The following is a 21632-nucleotide window of genomic DNA, read 5'->3' on the forward strand; positions in this document are numbered from 1 at the left end:
GGAGAGAGAGAGTGTATGTTAACTGAGAGGAGGAGAGAGAGAGTATGTTAACTGAGAGGAGGAGAGAGAGTGTATGTTAACTGAGAGGAGGAGAGAGAGTGTATGTTAACTGAGAGGAGGAGAGTGAGAGTATGTTAACTGAGAGGAGGAGAGAGAGAGTATGTTAACTGAGAGGAGGAGAGAGAGTGTATGTTAACTGAGAGGAGGAGAGAGAGAGTGTATGTTAACTGAGATGACGAGAGAGAGTGTATGTTAACTGAGATGACGAGAGAGAGTGTATGTTAACTGAGAGGAGGATAGAGAGTGTATGTTAACTGAGATGACGAGAGAGAGTGTATGTTAACTGAGAGGAGGAGAGAGAGTGTATGTTAACTGAGAGGAGGAGAGAGAGTGTATGTTAACTGAGAGGAGGAGAGAGAGAGTATGTTAACTGAGAGGAGGAGAGAGAGTGTATGTTAACTGAGAGGAGGAGAGAGAGTGTATGTTAACTGAGAGGAGGAGAGAGAGTGTATGTTAACTGAGAGGAGGAGAGAGCGTGTATGTTAACTGAGAGGAGGAGAGAGAGAGTGTATGTTAACTGAGAGGAGGAGAGAGAGAGTGTATGTTAACTGAGAGGAGGAGAGAGAGAGTATGTTAACTGAGAGGAGGAGAGAGAGTATGTTAACTGAGAGGAGGAGAGAGAGAATGTTAACTGAGAGGAGGAGAGAGAGTATGTTAACTGAGAGTAGGAGAGAGAGTGTATGTTAACTGAGAGGAGGAGAGAGAGTATGTTAACTGAGAGGAGGAGAGAGAGTATGTTAACTGAGAGGAGGAGAGAGAGTATGTTAACTGAGAGGAGGAGAGAGAGAGTATGTTAACTGAGAGGAGGAGGAGAGAGAGTGTATGTTAACTGAGAGGAGGAGAGAGAGTGTATGTTAACTGAGAGGAGAGTGAGAGTATGTTAACTGAGAGGAGGAGAGAGAGAGTGTATGTTAACTGAGAGGAGGAGAGAGAGAGTATGTTAACTGAGAGGAGGAGAGAGAGAGTATGTTAACTGAGAGGAGGAGATAGAGAGTGTATGTTAACTGAGAGGAGGAGAGAGAGTATGTTAACTGAGAGGAGGAGAGAGAGTATGTTAACTGAGAGGAGGAGAGAGAGAATGTTAACTGAGAGGAGGAGAGAGAGAATGTTAACTGAGAGGAGGAGAGAGAGAGAGTATGTTAACTGAGAGGAGGAGAGAGAGAATGTTAACTGAGAGGAGGAGAGAGAGTGTATGTTAACTGAGAGGAGGAGAGAGAGAGTATGTTACCTGAGAGGAGGAGAGAGAGTATGTTAACTGAGAGGAGGAGAGAGAGTGTATGTTAACTGAGAGGAGGAGAGAGAGTGTGTTAACTGAGAGGAGGAGAGAGAGTATGTTAACTGAGAGGAGGAGGAGAGAGAGTATGTTAACTGAGAGGAGGAGAGAGAGAGTGTATGTTAACTGAGAGGAGGAGAGAGAGTATGTTAACTGAGAGGAGGAGAGAGAGTATGTTAACTGAGAGGAGGAGAGAGAGTATGTTAACTGAGAGGAGGAGAGAGAGAATGTTAACTGAGAGGAGGAGAGAGAGTATGTTAACTGAGAGTAGGAGAGAGAGTGTATGTTAACTGAGAGGAGGAGAGAGAGTATGTTAACTGAGAGGAGGAGAGAGAGTATGTTAACTGAGAGGAGGAGAGAGAGTATGTTAACTGAGAGGAGGAGAGAGAGAGTATGTTAACTGAGAGGAGGAGGAGAGAGAGTGTATGTTAACTGAGAGGAGGAGAGAGAGTATGTTAACTGAGAGGAGGAGAGAGAGTATGTTAACTGAGAGGAGGAGGAGAGAGAATGTTAACTGAGAGGAGGAGAGAGAGTGAAAGAAAGTGAGTCTCCATGCTCTATTGAATAGATATTGTCTTTAAGAGAGAGAGGAGTGTGTTAAAAGTGGAGCAGAGGAAGTGAAAGTGGGAGTGTGAGTGCCAGACAACTCTAGACACCTCTCTCAACTCTTCATAAAAATGACTTGAGTCACACTTTTAGGACCTGCCTTAGTGAACTGTGAACCTAAGCTTGTCTTAATATTCACACAGCATAAGCACCTGGTTAACAGTGACAGTTTCTAGGACTGAATAGACAAACAGAACAGGAATGGATAGGGATGCTGAAACTACATAGACAGTGAACAATGTATAGAATCTGTACTTACTGGTTATTATCACAATGCACTATGGGATTTTAGGCTGACTTTAGGCTGAGTTGAAGGTCTTGACTATAAATAAGAGACTGCATCTCAATAGTCAGGAATGGCTTCCTTTCCTCCACTCCTCTGCTCTTATCTTCATAATCACAAACTGAAATAACATAACAGGTAAAAGTGATATGGAAAGGAAAGTGAAATCCAATCTTTCACATATGAATGACCATGATGGAGGTACTTACTGTAAATTGAGGCCGAGGAAACTGATTACAAATATTGAAACACATCCTAACTCCCTGCTATGCTGACTGACTCTTCCTTGGTGAGAATGCAGTAAGAAGCTGTTTACATCTATTGAGACACATCCTAACTCCCTGATATACTGACTGACTCTTCCTTGGTGAGAATGCAGTAAGAAGCTGTTTACATGTATTGAGACACATCCTAACTCCCTGCTATACTGACTGACTCTTCCTTGGTGAGAATGCAGTAAGAAGCTGTTTACATCTATTGAGACACATCCTAACTCCCTGCTATACTGACTGACTCTTCCTTGGTGAGAATGCAGTAAGAAGCTGTTTACATGTATTGAGACACATCCTAACTCCCTGCTATACTGAGCTATACTGACTGACTCTTCCTTGGTGAGAATGCAGTAAGAAGCTGTTTACATCTATTGAGACACATCCTAACTCCCTGCTATACTGACTGACTCTTCCTTGGTGAGAATGCAGTAAGAAGCTGTTTACATGTATTGAGACACATCCTAACTCCCTGCTATACTGACTGACTCTTCCTTGGTGAGAATGCAGTAAGAAGCTGTTTACATGTATTGAGACACATCCTAACTCCCTGCTATACTGAGCTATACTGACTGACTCTTCCTTGGTGAGAATGCAGTAAGAAGCTGTTTACATGTATTAAAACACATCCTAACTCCCTGCTATACTGACTGACTCTTCCTTGGTGAGAATGCAGTAAGAAGCTGTTTACATGTATTGAGACACATCCTAACTCCCTGCTATACTGACTGACTCTTCCTTGTTGAGAATGCAGTAAGAAGCTGTTTACATGTATTGAGACACAGCCTTTAACTCCCTCAAGACTCTCCCCTGGGAAGAATTCAGGAGATAGGGATTCCCTCCCACAACTTCTCCCTCAGCTAAACTTTGCTCCTGCAGAAGTGCTTTGTGCTGCCCAAGACACTCCTACTATCTATTTCCCCTGCTCACTGGAATGTGCTTCACTAGTTGAATGCTAATGTCTCTCTGAGTGTGAGGGCAGTCCAAGTCAGGGCTATGGTTCGTATTACATGGATGACAGTCTAGTTCCAGCATTCAGAGTTCCTTTCTGGAGCCTGGCGGGTTTTATACAGGCATTTTCACCCTTGAAGGGTAATGCCTGCATATACAAACGCAAGTATGCATACATGTACACACAAACACACACATTATGTTCTTCTACCCTCGTGGGGACCTAGCCCTTACCATAACCCTAACCTGTAGCACTAACCCTAAACCTAACTCCAAACCCTTAACATAACCCTAAACCTAACTCCGAACCCTTAACCTAACCCTAACCTGTAACACTAACCCTAACCTGTAACACTAACCCTAAACCTAACTCCGAACCCTTAACCTAACCCTAAACCTAACTCCGAACCCTTAACCTAACCCTAACCTGTAACACTAACCCTAACCTGTAACACTAACCCTAAACCTAACTCCGAACCCTTAACCTAACCCTAAACCTAACTCCGAACCCTTAACCTAACCCTAACCTGTAACACTAACCCTAAACCTAACTCCGAACCCTTAACCTAACCCTAACCTGTAACACTAACCCTAACCTGTAACACTAACCCTAAACCTAACTCCGAACCCTTAACCTAACCCTAAACCTAACTCCGAACCCTTAACCTAACCCTAATCTGTAACACTAACCCTAACCTGTAACACTAACCCTAAACCTAACTCCGAACCCTTAACCTAACCCTAAACCTAACTCCGAACCCTTAACCTAACCCTAACCTGTAACACTAACCCTAAACCTAACTCCGAACCCTTAACCTAACCCTAACCTGTAACACTAACCCTAAACCTAACTCCGAACCCTTAACCTAACCCTAACCTGTAACACTAACCCTAAACCTAACTCCGAACCCTTAACCTAACCCTAACCTGTAACACTAACCCTAACCTGTAACACTAACCCTAAACCTAACTCCGAACCCTTAACCTAACCCTAAACCTAACTCCGAACCCTTAACCTAACCCTAACCTGTAGCACTAACCCTAAACCTAACTCCGAACCCTTAACCTAACCCTAACCTGTAACACTAACCCTAAACCTAACTCCGAACCCTTAACCTAACCCTAACCTGTAACACTAACCCTAAACCTAACTCCGAACCCTTAACCTAACCCTAACCTGTAACACTAACCCTAAACCTAACTCCGAACCCTTAACCTAACCCTAACCTGTAACACTAACCCTAACCTGTAGCACTAACCCTAAACCTAACTCCGAACCCTTAACCTAACCCTAACCTGTAACACTAACCCTAACCTGTAACACTAAACCTAACTCCGAACCCTTAACCTAACCCTAACCTGTAACACTAACCCTAAACCTAACTCCGAACCCTTAACCTAACTCCAAACCCTTAACCGAACCCTAAACCTAACTCCGAACCCTTAACCTAACCCTAAACCTAACTCCGAACCCTTAACCTAACCCTAAACCTAACTCCGAACCCTTAACCTAACCCTAAACCTAACTCCGAACCCTTAACCTAACCCCTAAGCTTAAATAACCTTTGTCCTCATGGGGTTGTGGGAAATGTCCCCACAAGGTAGAATTTTCCTCGTTTCACTATCCTTGTGGAAACTTTTGGGGATTTTTGTCTTGCCCATTCACCCTCTGAATGACACACATACACAATCCATGTCGAATTGTCTCAAGGCTTAAAAATCCTTCTTTAACCCGTCTTCTCCTCTTCATCTACACTGATTGAAGTGAATTTAACAAGTGACATCAATAAGGTATCATAGCTTTTACTCTATTTCACCTGGTCAGTCTGTGTCATGGGAAGAGCAGGTGTTCTTAATGTTTTGTACACTCAGTGTATGCAGGCATGTCTATACACATATGCCTGCATATACAAACACAGGCATACACATAAACAATGACACCGTAAACAAACAGACAGAGACAGATGGCAGACACATTCAATTAATGTCAACAGATACACTATAATATACAGATATAACCCACAGTTTGCTGTTTGCGGGTGGATAGCTCAATATGTCAAGAGAGACCAGATACTGTAACTCAATATATCAAGAGAGACCAGGTACTGTAGCTAAATATATCAAGAGAGACCAGGTACTGTAGCTCAATATATCAAGAGAGACCAGGTACTGTAGCTCAATATGTCAAGAGAGACCAGGTACTGTATCTCAATATGTCAAGAGAGACCAGGTACTTTAACTCAATATGTCAAGAGAGACTAGGTACTACTACTCAATATGTCAAGAGAGACCAGGTACTGTAACTCAATATATCAAGAGAGACCAGGTACTGTAGCTCAATATGTCAAGAGAGACCAGGTACTGTAGCTCAATATGTCAAGAGAGACCAGGTACTGTAGCTCAATGTGTCAAGAGAGACCAGGTACTGTAGCTCAATATGTCAAGAGAGACCAGGTACTGTAGCTCAATGTGTCAAGAGAGACCAGGTACTGTAGCTCAATATGTCAAGAGAGACCAGGTACTGTAGCTCAATGTGTCAAGAGAGACCAGGTACTGTAGCTCAATATGTCAAGAGAGACCAGGTACTGTAGCTCAATGTGTCAAGAGAGACTAGGTATTGTAGCAAATGGCATGCAGACATCTTGTAAACCTCTAGTTTACCACAGATGATTCATTCATAATGTTATCCTTATCCATCTTGACAGGTGTGTCTGCTTGCAATGTGTTTTATTACCCAACTCCAGAAAGGATAGCCCTCCCTACACCATAGGGTTTAGTCTATAGACACAGTCACAGTTTCCTTGTTCTATTATGGTCTAACAAGGCACAGCTCAATTTTGTTTAATCCACTTTATTTATCTCCAAGGGGTAGATATTAGTGTGCAGATCACGTTCAATAACATGATACATCAGCAACTTTCCTCAACATGCACTGAATGTTAGTTTAGCCTGTTGAAATGTGGCACTTTAGTTATGCAGGGCCTCTGTGTATTTAAATGGCTAAGTGGTCATGTTGTTTGGACATGTTTGCATCAGTAACAGGAGAGGAGCTGGCGTTGTCAGACCGGCCCGTGTCTGTTGGACTGGACTGACACCTGGGAAAAAGATGTTGGGGGAGGCGAGGTCAGTACAGGTGCATCAAAGCAGGGACCGAGAGACTGAAAAACAGATTCCATCTCAAGGCCATCAGACTGTTAAATAGCCATCACTAGCTGGCTATCACCCGGTTACTCAACCCTGCAGCTTAGAGGCTGCTGCCCTAGACATGGAATCACTGGTCACTTCACTTTTTGATTTCACCTTTATTTAACCAGGTAGGCCAGTTGAGAACAAGTTCTCATTTACAACTGCGACCTGGCCAAGATAAATCAAAGCAGTGCGATACAAACAACACAGAGTTACACATGGAGTAAACAAACGTACAGTCAATAACACAATAGAAAAAAATCTATATACAATGTGTGTGTAATAATGGAACACTAGTCACACTAGTCACTACTCATCTCATATGTATATACTGTATTCTATTCTACTGGATTTTAGTCAATGCCACTCTGACATTGCTCATCCTAATATTTATATATTTCTTAATGCCATTATTTAACTTATAGATTGATGTGAATTGTTAGATACTACTGCACTGTTGGAGCTAGGAACACAAGCATTTCATTACACCCACAATAACATAACATCTGTTAAATATGTGTATGTGACCAATAACATTTTATTTTGTTTGAGAGAGATGGGTGGGGGAAGGGGAGAGAGACACCAAGAGAAAGGGAGAGAGAGAGAGAAGCTGTCTCAGAGGACAAAGCCTAAACCCCACGTCAGCACTGCTCTGACTCACTGCACTGGATGTTCCATATTTCCTTTGAGCCAGGGTCAGGGGTCAACTGGCTGCTCATTCCACTGACTGTTTTTACTGGCTACTGATCTGGGCTGTCTGCTGGAAAAAGACATCCTCAATAATAGGCCTGTAAACCTTTAAACATCATTACACATAATGGAGGGAGGAAGGTGAGGGTGGGGTCTGTGTGTATGTACTCCTTATTTCATCTCTCGCCAGCCTTCAGGCCAGTCTCCAGGCCAGTCTCCAGGCCAGTCTCCAGGCCAGTCTCCAGGGCAGGGTGTAATACTATATATTATTATGTTTATCTGTCTGTCCATTTCTTCCCATCAGTAGTAATGAATGAGACCAGTGCTTGTTTTCAGAAGTCACTTCTCCATTGCTGTTATTGAACTCCTTCTCTTTTGACCACCACCTTCTGTCAAAACTCAAGGTTGTGTCCCAAATGGCACCTTATTCTCTGTATAGTGTACTAATTTTGACCAGAACCCTATGGGCCCTGGACAGAGTAGTACACTACTGGTATGGGGGTGCCATTTGGGACGCAACCCTACTCCGGCACCCTGGCACCCAGTGATGAGGGTCTGGATACACATTACAGTTATTACTAGCAGACATGAATCACTGCCCAGGATCACTGTTACACTGAATCAATTGGATCCAGAGAGAGAGCGCTTCACCCCAGCTGGCATGGAGAAGCAGCTGGAGGGAAATGCATGGGATTGAGAGTGTGTGGTGGAGAGTGCCAGAGAGAGAGAGTGCACCAGAGAGAGAGAGAGAGAGAGTGCGCAAGCGAGAGAGCCAGAGAGCGTGATCGTGAGATCAAGAGAGACAGAGAGCGAGAGAGAGAGTGTGTGAGAGAGCTCTCCCAGCCAATACCGTGGCTGCAGAACCAGCTTGGTGGTTACAGTGAAACAGAAGAGGAAGAAGACACTTAGTAACAGAGAACAACACACTCATACTGAAAGTTTATCAGACTACTGTGGACTGTATAGGCAAATCACTATCCTCCAGAACCCCCTCCTTTAGTTACACACATGGCGTTGGGTTTTCATTTGCTTGGAATAAGATCGTTTGCTGACTGTAATACTTTTGCTCATAGTCCCATACAGGAAGGACACTAAGAAGGCCACTGTGTGTGGACCTCATAAACACATGTTCAAGTTAAAACCCCCTGCTTCACTTCCTTTTTATACAGTAGTTTAGTTTGTAGACTCTAATAGTTTGTTGAATATGATGATTTATTTACAGACTTATACTAAAACAACATAATTTAGGGCATTCAATGTCAGCTCTGGACCTGGAAGCCAGTTCCACAGCACCTTTTCATTGTTCCCCTCTAACCATGTAGTGATTTAGACCTGGGACACCAGGTGTGTGGAATGAATTATCAGGTACAAGTGAAAAGCATCAGGCCTCGGACCTCGTAGAGGGAGAGTTAAATAGCCCTGCTATAGGGGATGGAGCACACAGGCACATCTTTAGTCTGTACTAAGATCCCCTCATTGTGTTTCCTTTTCGAGGTTGTGGACTGGAACAGTTTGATATGACTATTTGATCACAGCCCCATACCAGAAGTAGACTGAAATAGAGCACAGTGGAGTGAGGGTGTGGACCCTATATCCATATCTCCATTCTTCCCATCAACAACACCATCATTGGATCACTTCCCCTTTTTAAAGTTTGTGGGTGTGATATTGTGCTGTTGAAGGGGATAGTGGGCTATGGAAGGAGATAGTGGGCTATGGAAGGGGATTTTGTGCTGTTGAAGGGGATAGTGGGCTATGGAAGGAGATAGTGGGCTATGGAAGGGGATATTGTGCTGTTGAAGGGGATAGTGGGCTATGGAAGGAGATAGTGGGCTATGGAAGGGGATAGTGGGCTATGGAAGGGGATAGTGGGCTATGGAAGGGGATAGTGGGCTATGGAAGGAGATAGTGTGCTATGGAAGGGGATATTGTGCTGTTGAAGGAGATAGTGGGCTATGGAAGGAGATAGTGGGCTATGGAAGGGGATAGTGGGCTATGGAAGGAGATAGTGGGCTATGGAAGGTGATAGTGGGTGTGTTTGCTGTAAATGTAATACATCATTCTTCTGCTTTGCATTGATGGGTCCTTGTATTAACTGTTCACTGATCATAACACCCATAGAGAGCAATATATCCCTTCTCAAATTCCCATAGATTCATCTGTTCTTCATTCATCTTGCATTAATATTAAGATAATCTAATGTAGCCTAGTTCTGCTCCCTGCAGAGAGCACTATCTGTATCAATCCTGCTGGTTCTTCCTCAACAGCCCCCCATCTGTCTATCAGATGACTGTTAAGACAAATTTTGTAGGGATGTGAATAACCGTTACTAGGCGGCAACCAGGAGGAACCAGCCAGTCAAAACAGCTTCTTCCACTCAATCCTTTCACAGAACTAGGTCTATAACCATTATGCAATGGACATACAGTGTATCTATTTGAATGAAACAGAAATGCAAAACATTGGTACAACAACGGTATAGATCAGGGTTGTCAGCAGGGTACCTCTCCAGGAACAGGGTTGGAGTTAAAACCTACAGGAGGGTAGCTCTCCAGGAACAGGGTTGGAGTTAAAACCTACGGGAGGGTAGCTCTCTAGGAACAGGGTTGGAGTTAAAACCTACAGGAGGGTACCTCTCCAGGAACAGGGTTGGAGTTAAAACCTACAGGAGGGTACCTCTCCAGGAACAGGGTTGGATAAAACCTACAGGAGGCTAGCTCTCCAGGAACAGGGTTGGAGTTAAAACATACGGGAGGGTACCTCTCCAGGAACAGGGTTGGTGTTAAAACCTACAGGAGGGTACCTCTCCAGGAACAGGGTTGGAGTTAAAACCTACAGGAGGGTAGCTCTCCTCGAACAGGGTTGGATAAAACCTACAGGAGGGTAGCTCTCCAGGAACAGGTTGGAATTAAAACCTACAGGAGGGTACCCCTACAGGAACAGGGTTGGAGAGCACTGATATAGAGAAAGACTGTATTGCGGTACCATTCTATTGTGTGTTTTGTGACAGTGTGTGTGCTTGTGATCATTTGTGTTTCTTCTGACCTAGTTTCTTCTGATGATCATGAGCGTGAATGTGTGATTGCAGATCGAGAGGCGCATGGAGCTGGTCCGTCTGGTGTCCCACAACGCACACAAGAGACTGGTCACCTGTCTACAGGGTCACATCGGAACGGAGGCAGAAAAGAGACACGTAAGGATCTCCTTCGCTACCTCCTTCTCATCCAATATTATCACCCTCTCCTCTTCTATCTATCCTTCTCTACCACCTTCTCATCCAATATTATCACCCTCTCCTCTTCTATCTGTCCTCTACCTCCTTCTCATCCAATATTATCACACCTCTCCTCTTCTATCTCTCCTTCTCACCCTCTCCTCTTCTATCTGTCCTTTTATATCTCTCCTTCTCACCCTCTCCTCTTCTATCTATCCTTCTCTACCTCTCCTTCTCACCCTCCCCTCTTCTCTCTCCTTCTCTACCTCTCCTTCTCACCCTCTCCTCTTCTATCTCTCCTTCTCTACCTCTCCTTCTCACCCTCCCCTCTTATATCTCTCCTTCTCTACCTCTCCTTCTCACCCTCTCCTCTTCTATCTTTCCTTCTCTACCTCTCCTTCTCACCCTCTCCTCTTCTTTCTCTCCTTCTCTACCTCTCCTTCTCACCCTCTCCTCTTCTATCTCTCATTCTCACCCTCTCCTCTTCTCTCTCCTTCTCACCCTCTCCTCTTCTATCTCTCCTTCTCTACCTCTCCTTCTCACCCTCTCCTCTTCTATCTCTCCTTCTCTACCTCTCCTTCTCACCCTCTCCTCTTCTATCTCCCCTTCTCTTCCTCTTCTATCTCTCCTTCTCTACCTCTCCTTCTCACCCTCTCCTCTTCTCTCTCCTTCTCACCCTCTCCTCTTCTATCTCTCCTTCTCTACCTCTCCTTCTCACCCTCTCCTCTTCTATCTCTCCTTCTCTACCTCTCCTTCTCACCCTCTCCTCTTCTATCTCTCCTTCTCTTCCTCTCCTTCTCTTCTCTCTCCTTCTCCCCCTCTCCTCTTCTCTCTCCTTCTCTACCTCTCCTTCTCACCCTCTCTCCTTCTCTACCTCTCCTTCTCCCCCTCTCCTCTTCTCTCTCCTTCTCACCCTCTCCTCTTCTATCTCTCCTTCTCTACCTCTTCTTCTCAGCCTCTCCTCTTCTATCTTTCCATCTCTACCTCTCCTTCTCACCCTCCCCTCTTCTATCTTTCCTTCTCTACCTCTCCTTCTCACCCTCTCCTCTTCTATCTTTCCTTCTTTACCTCTCCTCTTGTATCTCTCCTTCTCAGGGAGAAGTGTTGTGAACAGCTCTTACCTCGAACTCAGACATCCACATTAACCACATACTAATGTCAATGAAAGATGTGCAATTACTGTCATTTTTAGTTATTTCATGTTAGGGTTTGAGCGCTAGAGAAGTTCCCCAAGTTAGCCGTCATCTCAATGTTCTCTCTCCTCTGCAATCACTACACAGCATGTCTCAGTGAATAGAGGATAGACTCAGTGGACAGATATGTGGAGTAGGCCTCTCCAAACCCTCCACTATCTTTCCAATCCTCTGTTAGCCTGACCCGCCCCAGTGATGCAACATTACTGATATGACTGGCATTACTGTCATTACTTTCACTGCAGAATTGTCTCCTTATCTCGTGTTCGATACATGGACCTTTATAATTCAGAATAAACTTGCCCAGAACTGGCTGAGAGTTTGTGTTTCGAGGGGTGGACACTTCGCTAGTCTCATTAGTATATTTTCTAACACGTCTCCCCCCAGAACTTAGAGCATCTGACGCATAATACAACATTTTAGTTCTGGGTGTCCGAGATGAAAGATGATACAGTAACATGTCTTGTGTTGAGCAATATAACTACAAATCCCATGATGCCTTGTATTTCCTGCCACAGAAAAAGCTCCCTCTGACAGCGCTGTCCCAGGCCATGCAGGATGGAGGAAGCCAACTGGGGGAGGAGTCACTGATTGGGTGAGTGTGGAGCAATGACAGCAGACATGTATGGGGCCGGTTTCCCAGGTACAATGGAGATTCTCAATGCTTCTTATTCCAAGAACAGGCTACATCTGTGTTTGGAAAACCAGACAATGATATCTATGGTTTGAACATGGTTTCTACATGTTCAACATGCAGATTCAGAAAGATTCAGTTAGGGAAGTTAGTCCATAAGCACAGAACATGATGAGATCCCAGGACTAAACTAGTGAGAGTTAGTTATACAGGGATGGATATGGTTGTTTAAAAGGCCCCAAATGTGTTTGTGGTATTCATACAATACCTATTACTCAGAGCTTCACGTTGATAACAGTCTCTCTCTCTCCTCTTTCTCTCTGTTTATCTGTGTATATGTGTCTTTACGTGTGTGTGTGTGTGTGTGTGTGTGTGTGTGGCAGTAAGATGATGGATGTGTGTGGGGAGGCAGAGAGCAGACTAGCGTCTGAGCTGATGCAACACGAGGTCCAGCTAGAGAGAGACATCCTGGAACCTCTCAACCAGCTAGCAGAGGTGACCACCAACACTCTCCATATCTTACCCTGGCATTGATAACACTGAGCATGCCAATGGTCATACTAATGATAATGACACCATTTATGATCTCTCCTTTACCTACCCAGGTGGACATTCCCAACATCCTGAGACAGAGGAAACAGCTGGCTAAGCTAGTCCTAGACTATGACTCAGCCAGAGCCAGGTACTGTACTAGAACCCCAGAGCCAGTTACTGGACTAGAACCCCAGAGCCAGGTACTGTATTAGAACCCCCAGAGCCAGATACTGGACTAGAACCTCGGAGCCAGTTACTGGACTATAACCCCAGAGCCAGTTACTGGACTAGAACGCCAGAGCCAGTTACTAGACTAGAAACCCAGAGCCAGGTACTGGACTAGAACCCCTGAGCCAGGTACTGTATTAGAGCCCCAGAGCTAGGTACTGTATTAGAACCCCAGAGCTAGGTACTGTACTAGAACCCCAGAGCCAGGTACTGGACTAGAACCCCAGAGCCAGGTACTGGACTAGAACCCCAGAGCCAGCTTCTGGATTAGAACCTCAGAGCCAGCTTCTGGATTAGAACCTCAGAGCCAGCTACTGGACTAGAACCCCAGAGCCAGCTACTGGACTAGAACCCCAGAGCCAGCTACTGGACTAGAACCCCAGAGCCAGCTTCTGGACTAGTACCCCAGAGCCAGCTCCTGGACTAAAACCCCAGAGCCAGCTACTGGACTAGAACCCCCTAGCCAGCTACTGGACTAGAACCCCAGAGCTAGCTACTGGACTAGAACCCCAGAGCCAGCTACTGGACTAGAACCCCAGAGCCAGCTACTGGACTAGAACCCCAGAGCCAGCTACTGGATTAGAACCCCAGAGCCAGCTCCTGGACTAGAACCCCAGAGCCAGCTACTGGACTAGAACCCCAGAGCCAGCTTCTGGACTAGAACCCCAGAGCCAGCTACTGGACTAGAACCCCAAAGCCAGCTACTGGACTAGAACCACAGAGCCAGCTACTGGACTAGAACCCCAAAAATAAAGCTATGCCAAATACATGTTTTTATTTTGCAAAAGTTGTATATGCATTTCTCAAGTAAAGATCTATGTTCACACATAGATGAGACAAAGTTCCACATCTCCATTATATTTTCTTTTTGTTCCAGGTGGTTGCAGGCAAGCAAGTCTATTCACTTTTCCACCAACTACCAGGCCACGGCCGCCAAGGTTGAGACTCTCAAAGACGAGATGGACGAGGCCCTGAACAAAGTGGAGATGTGTAAGGTACTGTAGGTAGTATTCATAAGTCTAGTTAGAATTTTTCAATGAAAAGGAACTGGTCACTCGCTAGCAACATACTGTAGTAACAAGACTGGAGAAACACTGTTGTTTTATAGATTGATTTGGGATAAAAACAGAACAGCTGTTTTTTACAGATTGATTCACCATATCAAGTGTCTCCACTGAAATCATGTCAACATGTTTTTACTTTCATAGTGTATTGAACTGATATCATTTATCATTTAAGGGAGATCTATTGGCACCAAATGTGCACATACAGCAGAGGATGTAATGGGTGGACAAAGTGGTACACATACAGCAGAGGATGTAATGGGTGGACAAAGTGGTACACATACAGCAGAGGATGTAATGGGTGGACAAAGTGGTACACATACAGCAGAGGATGTAATGGGTGGACAAAGTGGTACACATACAGCAGAGGATGTAATGGGAGGACAAAGTGGTACACATACAGCAGAGGATGTAATGGGTGGACAAAGTGGTACACATACAGCAGAGAATGTAATGGGAGGACAAAGTGGTACACATACAGCAGAGGATGTAATGGGTGGACAAAGTGGTACACATACAGCAGAGGATGTAATGGGTGGACAAAGTGGTACACATACAGCAGAGGATGTAATGGGTGGACAAAGTGGTACACATACAGCAGAGGATGTAATGGGTGGACAAAGTGGTACACATACAGCAGAGGATGTAATGGGTGGACAAAGTGGTACACATACAGCAGAGGATGTAATGGGTGGACAAAGTGGTACACATACAGCAGAGGATGTAATGGGTGGACAAAGTGGTACACATACAGCAGAGGATGTAATGGGTGGACAAAGTGGTACACATACAGCAGAGGATGTAATGGGTGGACAAAGTGGTACACATACAGCAGAGGATGTAATGGGTGGACAAAGTGGTACACATACAGCAGAGGATGTAATGGGTGGACAAAGTGGTACACATACAGCAGAGGATGTAATGGGTGGACAAAGTGGTACACATACAGCAGAGGATGTAATGGGTGGACAAAGTGGTACACATACAGCAGAGGATGTAATGGGTGGACAAAGTGGTACACATACAGCAGAGGATGTAATGGGTGGACAAAGTGGTACACATACAGCAGAGGATGTAATGGGTGGACAAAGTGGTACACATACAGCAGAGGATGTAATGGGTGGACAAAGTGGTACACATACAGCAGAGGATGTAATGGGTGGACAAAGTGGTACACATACAGCAGAGGATGTAATGGGTGGACAAAGTGGTACACATACAGCAGAGGATGTAATGGGTGGACAAAGTGGTACACATACAGCAGAGGATGTAATGGGTGGACAAAGTGGTACACATACAGCAGAGGATGTAATGGGTGGACAAAGTGGTACACATACAGCAGAGGATGTAATGGGTGGACAAAGTGGTACACATACAGCAGAGGATGTAATGGGTGGACAAAGTGGTACACATACAGCAGAGGATGTAATGGGAGGACAAAGTGGTACACATACAGCAGAGGATGTAATGGGTGGACAAAGTGGTACACATACAGCAGAGGATGTAATGGGTGGACAAAGTGGTACACATACAGCAGAGGATGTAATGGGTGGACAAAGTGGTACACATACAGCAGAGGATGTAATGGGTGGACAAAGTGGTACACATACAGCAGAGGATGTAATGGGTGGACAAAGTGGTACACATACAGCAGAGGATGTAATGGGTGGACAAAGTGGTACACATACAGCAGAGGATGTAATGGGAGGGCAAAGTGGTACACATACAGCAGAGGATGTAATGGGTGGACAAAGTGGTACACATACAGCAGAGGATGTAATGGGTGGACAAAGTGGTACACATACAGCAGAGGATGTAATGGGAGGACAAAGTGGTACACATACAGCAGAGGATGTAATGGGTGGACAAAGTGGTACACATACAGCAGAGGATGTAATGGGAGGACAAAGTGGTACACATACAGCAGAGGATGTAATGGGTGGACAAAGTGGTACACATACAGCAGAGGATGTAATGGGTGGACAAAGTGGTACACATACAGCAGAGGATGTAATGGGTGGACAAAGTGGTACACATACAGCAGAGGATGTAATGGGTGGACAAAGTGGTACACATACAGCAGAGGATGTAATGGGTGGACAAAGTGGTACACATACAGCAGAGTATGTAATGGGTGGACAAAGTGGTACACATACAGCAGAGGATGTAATGGGTGGACAAAGTGGTACACATACAGCAGAGGATGTAATGGGTGGACAAAGTGGTACACATACAGCAGAGGATGTAATGGGAGGACAAAGTGGTACACATACAGCAGAGGATGTAATGGGTGGACAAAGTGGTACACATACAGCAGAGAATGTAATGGGAGGACAAAGTGGTACACATACAGCAGAGGATGTAATGGGTGGACAAAGTGGTACACATACAGCAGAGGACAAATGTAATGGGAGGACAAAGTGGTACACATACAGCAGAGGATGTAATGGGTGGGTGGACAAAGTGGTACACATACAGCAGAGGATGTAATGGGTGGACAAAGTGGTACACATACAGCAGAGGATGTAATGGGTGGACAAAGTGGTACACATACAGCAGAGGATGTAATGGGTGGACAAAGTGGTACACATACAGCAGAGGATGTAATGGGTGGACAAAGTGGTACACATACAGCAGAGGATGTAATGGGTGGACAAAGTGGTACACATACAGCAGAGGATGTAATGGGTGGACAAAGTGGTACACATACAGCAGAGGATGTAATGGGTGGACAAAGTGGTACACATACAGCAGAGGATGTAATGGGTGGACAAAGTGGTACACATACAGCAGAGGATGTAATGGGTGGACAAAGTGGTACACATACAGCAGAGGATGTAATGGGTGGACAAAGTGGTACACATACAGCAGAGGATGTAATGGGTGGACAAAGTGGTACACATACAGCAGAGGATGTAATGGGTGGACAAAGTGGTACACATACAGCAGAGGATGTAATGGGTGGACAAAGTGGTACACATACAGCAGAGGATGTAATGGGTGGACAAAGTGGTACACATACAGCAGAGGATGTAATGGGTGGACAAAGTGGTACACATACAGCAGAGGATGTAATGGGTGGACAAAGTGGTACACATACAGCAGAGGATGTAATGGGAGGACAAAGTGGTACACATACAGCAGAGGATGTAATGGGTGGACAAAGTGGTACACATACAGCAGAGGATGTAATGGGAGGACAAAGTGGTACACATACAGCAGAGGATGTAATGGGTGGACAAAGTGGTACACATACAGCAGAGGATGTAATGGGAGGACAAAGTGGTACACATACAGCAGAGGATGTAATGGGTGGACAAAGTGGTACACATACAGCAGAGGATGTAATGGGTGGACAAAGTGGTACACATACAGCAGAGGATGTAATGGGTGGACAAAGTGGTACACATACAGCAGAGGATGTAATGGGGTGGACAAAGTGGTACACATACAGCAGAGGATGTAATGGGTGGACAAAGTGGTACACATACAGCAGAGGATGTAATGGGTGGACAAAGTGGTACACATACAGCAGAGGATGTAATGGGTGGACAAAGTGGTACACATACAGCAGAGGACAAAGTGGTACACATACAGCAGAGGATGTAATGGGTGGACAAAGTGGTACACATACAGCAGAGGATGTAATGGGAGGACAAAGTGGTACACATACAGCAGAGGATGTAATGGGTGGACAAAGTGGTACACATACAGCAGAGGATGTAATGGGAGGACAAAGTGGTACACATACAGCAGAGGATGTAATGGGTGGACAAAGTGGTACACATACAGCAGAGGATGTAATGGGAGGACAAAGTGGTACACATACAGCAGAGGATGTAATGGGTGGACAAAGTGGTACACATACAGCAGAGGATGTAATGGGTGGACAAAGTGGTACACATACAGCAGAGGATGTAATGGGTGGACAAAGTGGTACACATACAGCAGAGGATGTAATGGGTGGACAAAGTGGTACACATACAGCAGAGGATGTAATGGGTGGACAAAGTGGTACACATACAGCAGAGGATGTAATGGGTGGACAAAGTGGTACACATACAGCAGAGGATGTAATGGGTGGACAAAGTGGTACACATACAGCAGAGGATGTAATGGGTGGACAAAGTGGTACACATACAGCAGAGGATGTAATGGGTGGACAAAGTGGTACACATACAGCAGAGGATGTAATGGGTGGACAAAGTGGTACACATACAGCAGAGGATGTAATGGGTGGACAAAGTGGACAAAGTGGTACACATACAGCAGAGGATGTAATGGGTGGACAAAGTGGTACACATACAGCAGAGGATGTAATGGGAGGACAAAGTGGTACACATACAGCAGAGGATGTAATGGGTGGACAAAGTGGTACACATACAGCAGAGGATGTAATGGGAGGACAAAGTGGTACACATACAGCAGAGGATGTAATGGGTGGACAAAGTGGTACACATACAGCAGAGGATGTAATGGGTGGACAAAGTGGTACACATACAGCAGAGGATGTAATGGGAGGACAAAGTGGTACACATACAGCAGAGGATGTAATGGGTGGACAAAGTGGTACACATACAGCAGAGGATGTAATGGGTGGACAAAGTGGTACACATACAGCAGAGGATGTAATGGGTGGACAAAGTGGTACACATACAGCAGAGGATGTAATGGGTGGACAAAGTGGTACACATACAGCAGAGGATGTAATGGGTGGACAAAGTGGTACACATACAGCAGAGGATGTAATGGGTGGACAAAGTGGTACACATACAGCAGAGGATGTAATGGGTGGACAAAGTGGTACACATACAGCAGAGGATGTAATGGGTGGACAAAGTGGTACACATACAGCAGAGGATGTAATGGGTGGACAAAGTGGTACACATACAGCAGAGGATGTAATGGGTGGACAAAGTGGTACACATACAGCAGAGGATGTAATGGGTGGACAAAGTGGTACACATACAGCAGAGGATGTAATGGGAGGACAAAGTGGTACACATACAGCAGAGGATGTAATGGGTGGACAAAGTGGTACACATACAGCAGAGGATGTAATGGGACGACAAAGTGGTACACATACAGCAGAGGATGTAATGGGTGGACAAAGTGGTACACATACAGCAGAGGATGTAATGGGAGGACAAAGTGGTACACATACAGCAGGGGATGTAATGGGTGGACAAAGTGGTACACATACAGCAGAGGATGTAATGGGAGGACAAAGTGGTACACATACAGCAGAGGATGTAATGGGTGGACAAAGTGGTACACATACAGCAGAGGATGTAATGGGAGGACAAAGTGGTACACATACAGCAGAGGATGTAATGGGTGGACAAAGTGGTACACATACAGCAGAGGATGTAATGGGTGGACAAAGTGGTACACATACAGCAGAGGATGTAATGGGTGGACAAAGTGGTACACATACAGCAGAGGATGTAATGGGTGGACAAAGTGGTAGAAGTAGGTTTCCAGGGAATGTTGCAGGTTTCCAGCACTATGAAAAACTCTGTATAAAGGAAAGTCTAGGGACAATACAGGGCAGCATGAGAGCACACACTCCTGATATTCCCAGTATTTCTAGATGACCTTGGGAAATTGGGAATACCTTCCTGCTCTAATGACTGGAGGTAAAGTTGAAAAGATGGCGGCATATTCCAGCTAAGGCTTCTTAATCATGACAGGATCATATCTGATGACCTGGCTGAACAGAGGGTTATTGTGACAGGGGTATGAACAGGGGGTTATTGTGACAGGGGTATGAACAGGGGGTTATTGTGACAGGGGTATGAACAGGGGGTTATTGTGACAGGGGTATGAACAGAAGGTTATTGTGACAGGGGTATGAACAGAGGGTTATTGTGACAGGGGTATGAACAGGGGGTTATTGTGACGGGGGTATGAACAGGGGGTTATTGTGACAGGGGTATGAACAGGGGGTTATTGTGACAGGGGTATGAACAGGGGGTTATTGTGATAGGGGTATGAACAGAAGGTTATTGTGACAGGGGTATGAACAGGGGGTTATTGTGACGGGGGTATGAACAGGGGGTTATTGTGACAGGGGTATGAACAGAGGGTTATTGTGACAGGGGTATGAAAAGGGGGTTATTGTGACAGGGGAATGAACAGAGGGTTATTGTGACAGGGGTATGAACAGGGGGTTATTGTGACGGGTATGAACAGAAGGTTATTGTGACAGGGGTATGAACAGGGGGTTATTGTGACAGGGGTATGAACAGGGGGTTATTGTGACAGGGGTATGAACAGGGGGTTATTGTGACAGGGGTATGAACAGGGGGTTATTGTGACAGGGGTATGAACGGGGGGTTATTGTGATAGAGGTATGAACAGGGGGTTATTGTGACAGGGGTATGAACAGGGGGTTATTGTGACAGGGGTATGAACAGGGGGTTATTGTGACAGGGGTATGAACGGGGAGTTATTGTGACAGGGGTATGAACAGGGGGTTATTGTGACAGGGGTATGAACAGAAGGTTATTGTGACGGGTATGAACGGGGGGTTATTGTGATAGGGGTATGAACGGGGGGTTATTGTGACAGGGGTATGAACGGGGGGTTATTGTGACGGGGTATGGACGGGGGGTTATTGCGACAGGGGTATGAACAGGGGGTTATTGCGACAGGGGTATGAACGGGGGGTTATTGTGACGGGGTATGAACAGGGGGTTATTGTGACAGGGGTATGAACAGAAGGTTATTGTGACGGGTTTGAAAAGAAGGTTATTGTGACAGGGGTATGACCAGAAGTTTATTGTGACAGGGGTATGAACAGAAGGTTATTGTGACAGGTATGAACAGAACCTGACATACATGTTATTAGGGCTATGTTATTAAAGGGCCGTGACTGTGCTGTCAGTTACCTATACATGCTATTCACATTGTCAGGATCAATGTTCAGGTTCAATGATCCAGAGGGATATCAAAGAAAGGCTAGATTTATTAACCACAATGGGTGTTGCAGCTTCAAGACAAGATACAACGTCACAAGCACATATATCTATAACCTCCTTCTAGGCCCCCTTTCCCAAACAGACTCCCCCCTTCTGTGTCTAGGATGAACAACCAATCTCTGTGGTGTAGACCCAATCAGAAGTGGGTCTACAGCACATTTGGAGGGACAAGATGCTGATGTTCACGTCTTCCTTCCTCAGGACCAGCTGTCTGCTGACATGTATAACTTCTCCTCCAAAGAGGGCGACTACGCCCGATACTATGTTATTGTGAGTATCCTTCATCCTGACTATATCATAACATCATCATTTCCTTCAGATCACATTTGACCCACATTAGCTCATCATTTGAAATGTTCATTTACAGTAGGGTAGTATTGGATTGAAAACTTTCTTGACCCCCAGGGAATTTAAGGTGTGGCATTTGGAATAAATTGAATGCGATACAATATAAATGTGTGTGA

The 21632-nt window shown here is 45.2% G+C and overlaps 1 protein-coding gene across 1 annotated transcript in view; it reads left to right on the forward strand.

Moving 5' to 3' along the window:
• The window catches only part of LOC139402140 (rho GTPase-activating protein 17-like), a 60477-nt gene that overhangs the window by 16451 nt on the left and 22394 nt on the right, over positions 1-21632 (forward strand). The window contains exons 3-8 of the mRNA XM_071146221.1: positions 10407-10511; positions 12244-12320; positions 12743-12854; positions 12965-13041; positions 13999-14116; positions 21370-21438. Of these exons, the coding sequence (XP_071002322.1) occupies positions 10407-10511; positions 12244-12320; positions 12743-12854; positions 12965-13041; positions 13999-14116; positions 21370-21438 (558 nt within the window). The remainder of the gene's footprint in view (positions 1-10406; positions 10512-12243; positions 12321-12742; positions 12855-12964; positions 13042-13998; positions 14117-21369; positions 21439-21632) is intronic.

Source organism: Oncorhynchus clarkii, unplaced genomic scaffold, assembly GCF_045791955.1.
Source record: "Oncorhynchus clarkii lewisi isolate Uvic-CL-2024 unplaced genomic scaffold, UVic_Ocla_1.0 unplaced_contig_707_pilon_pilon, whole genome shotgun sequence".
NCBI lineage: Eukaryota > Metazoa > Chordata > Actinopteri > Salmoniformes > Salmonidae > Oncorhynchus > Oncorhynchus clarkii.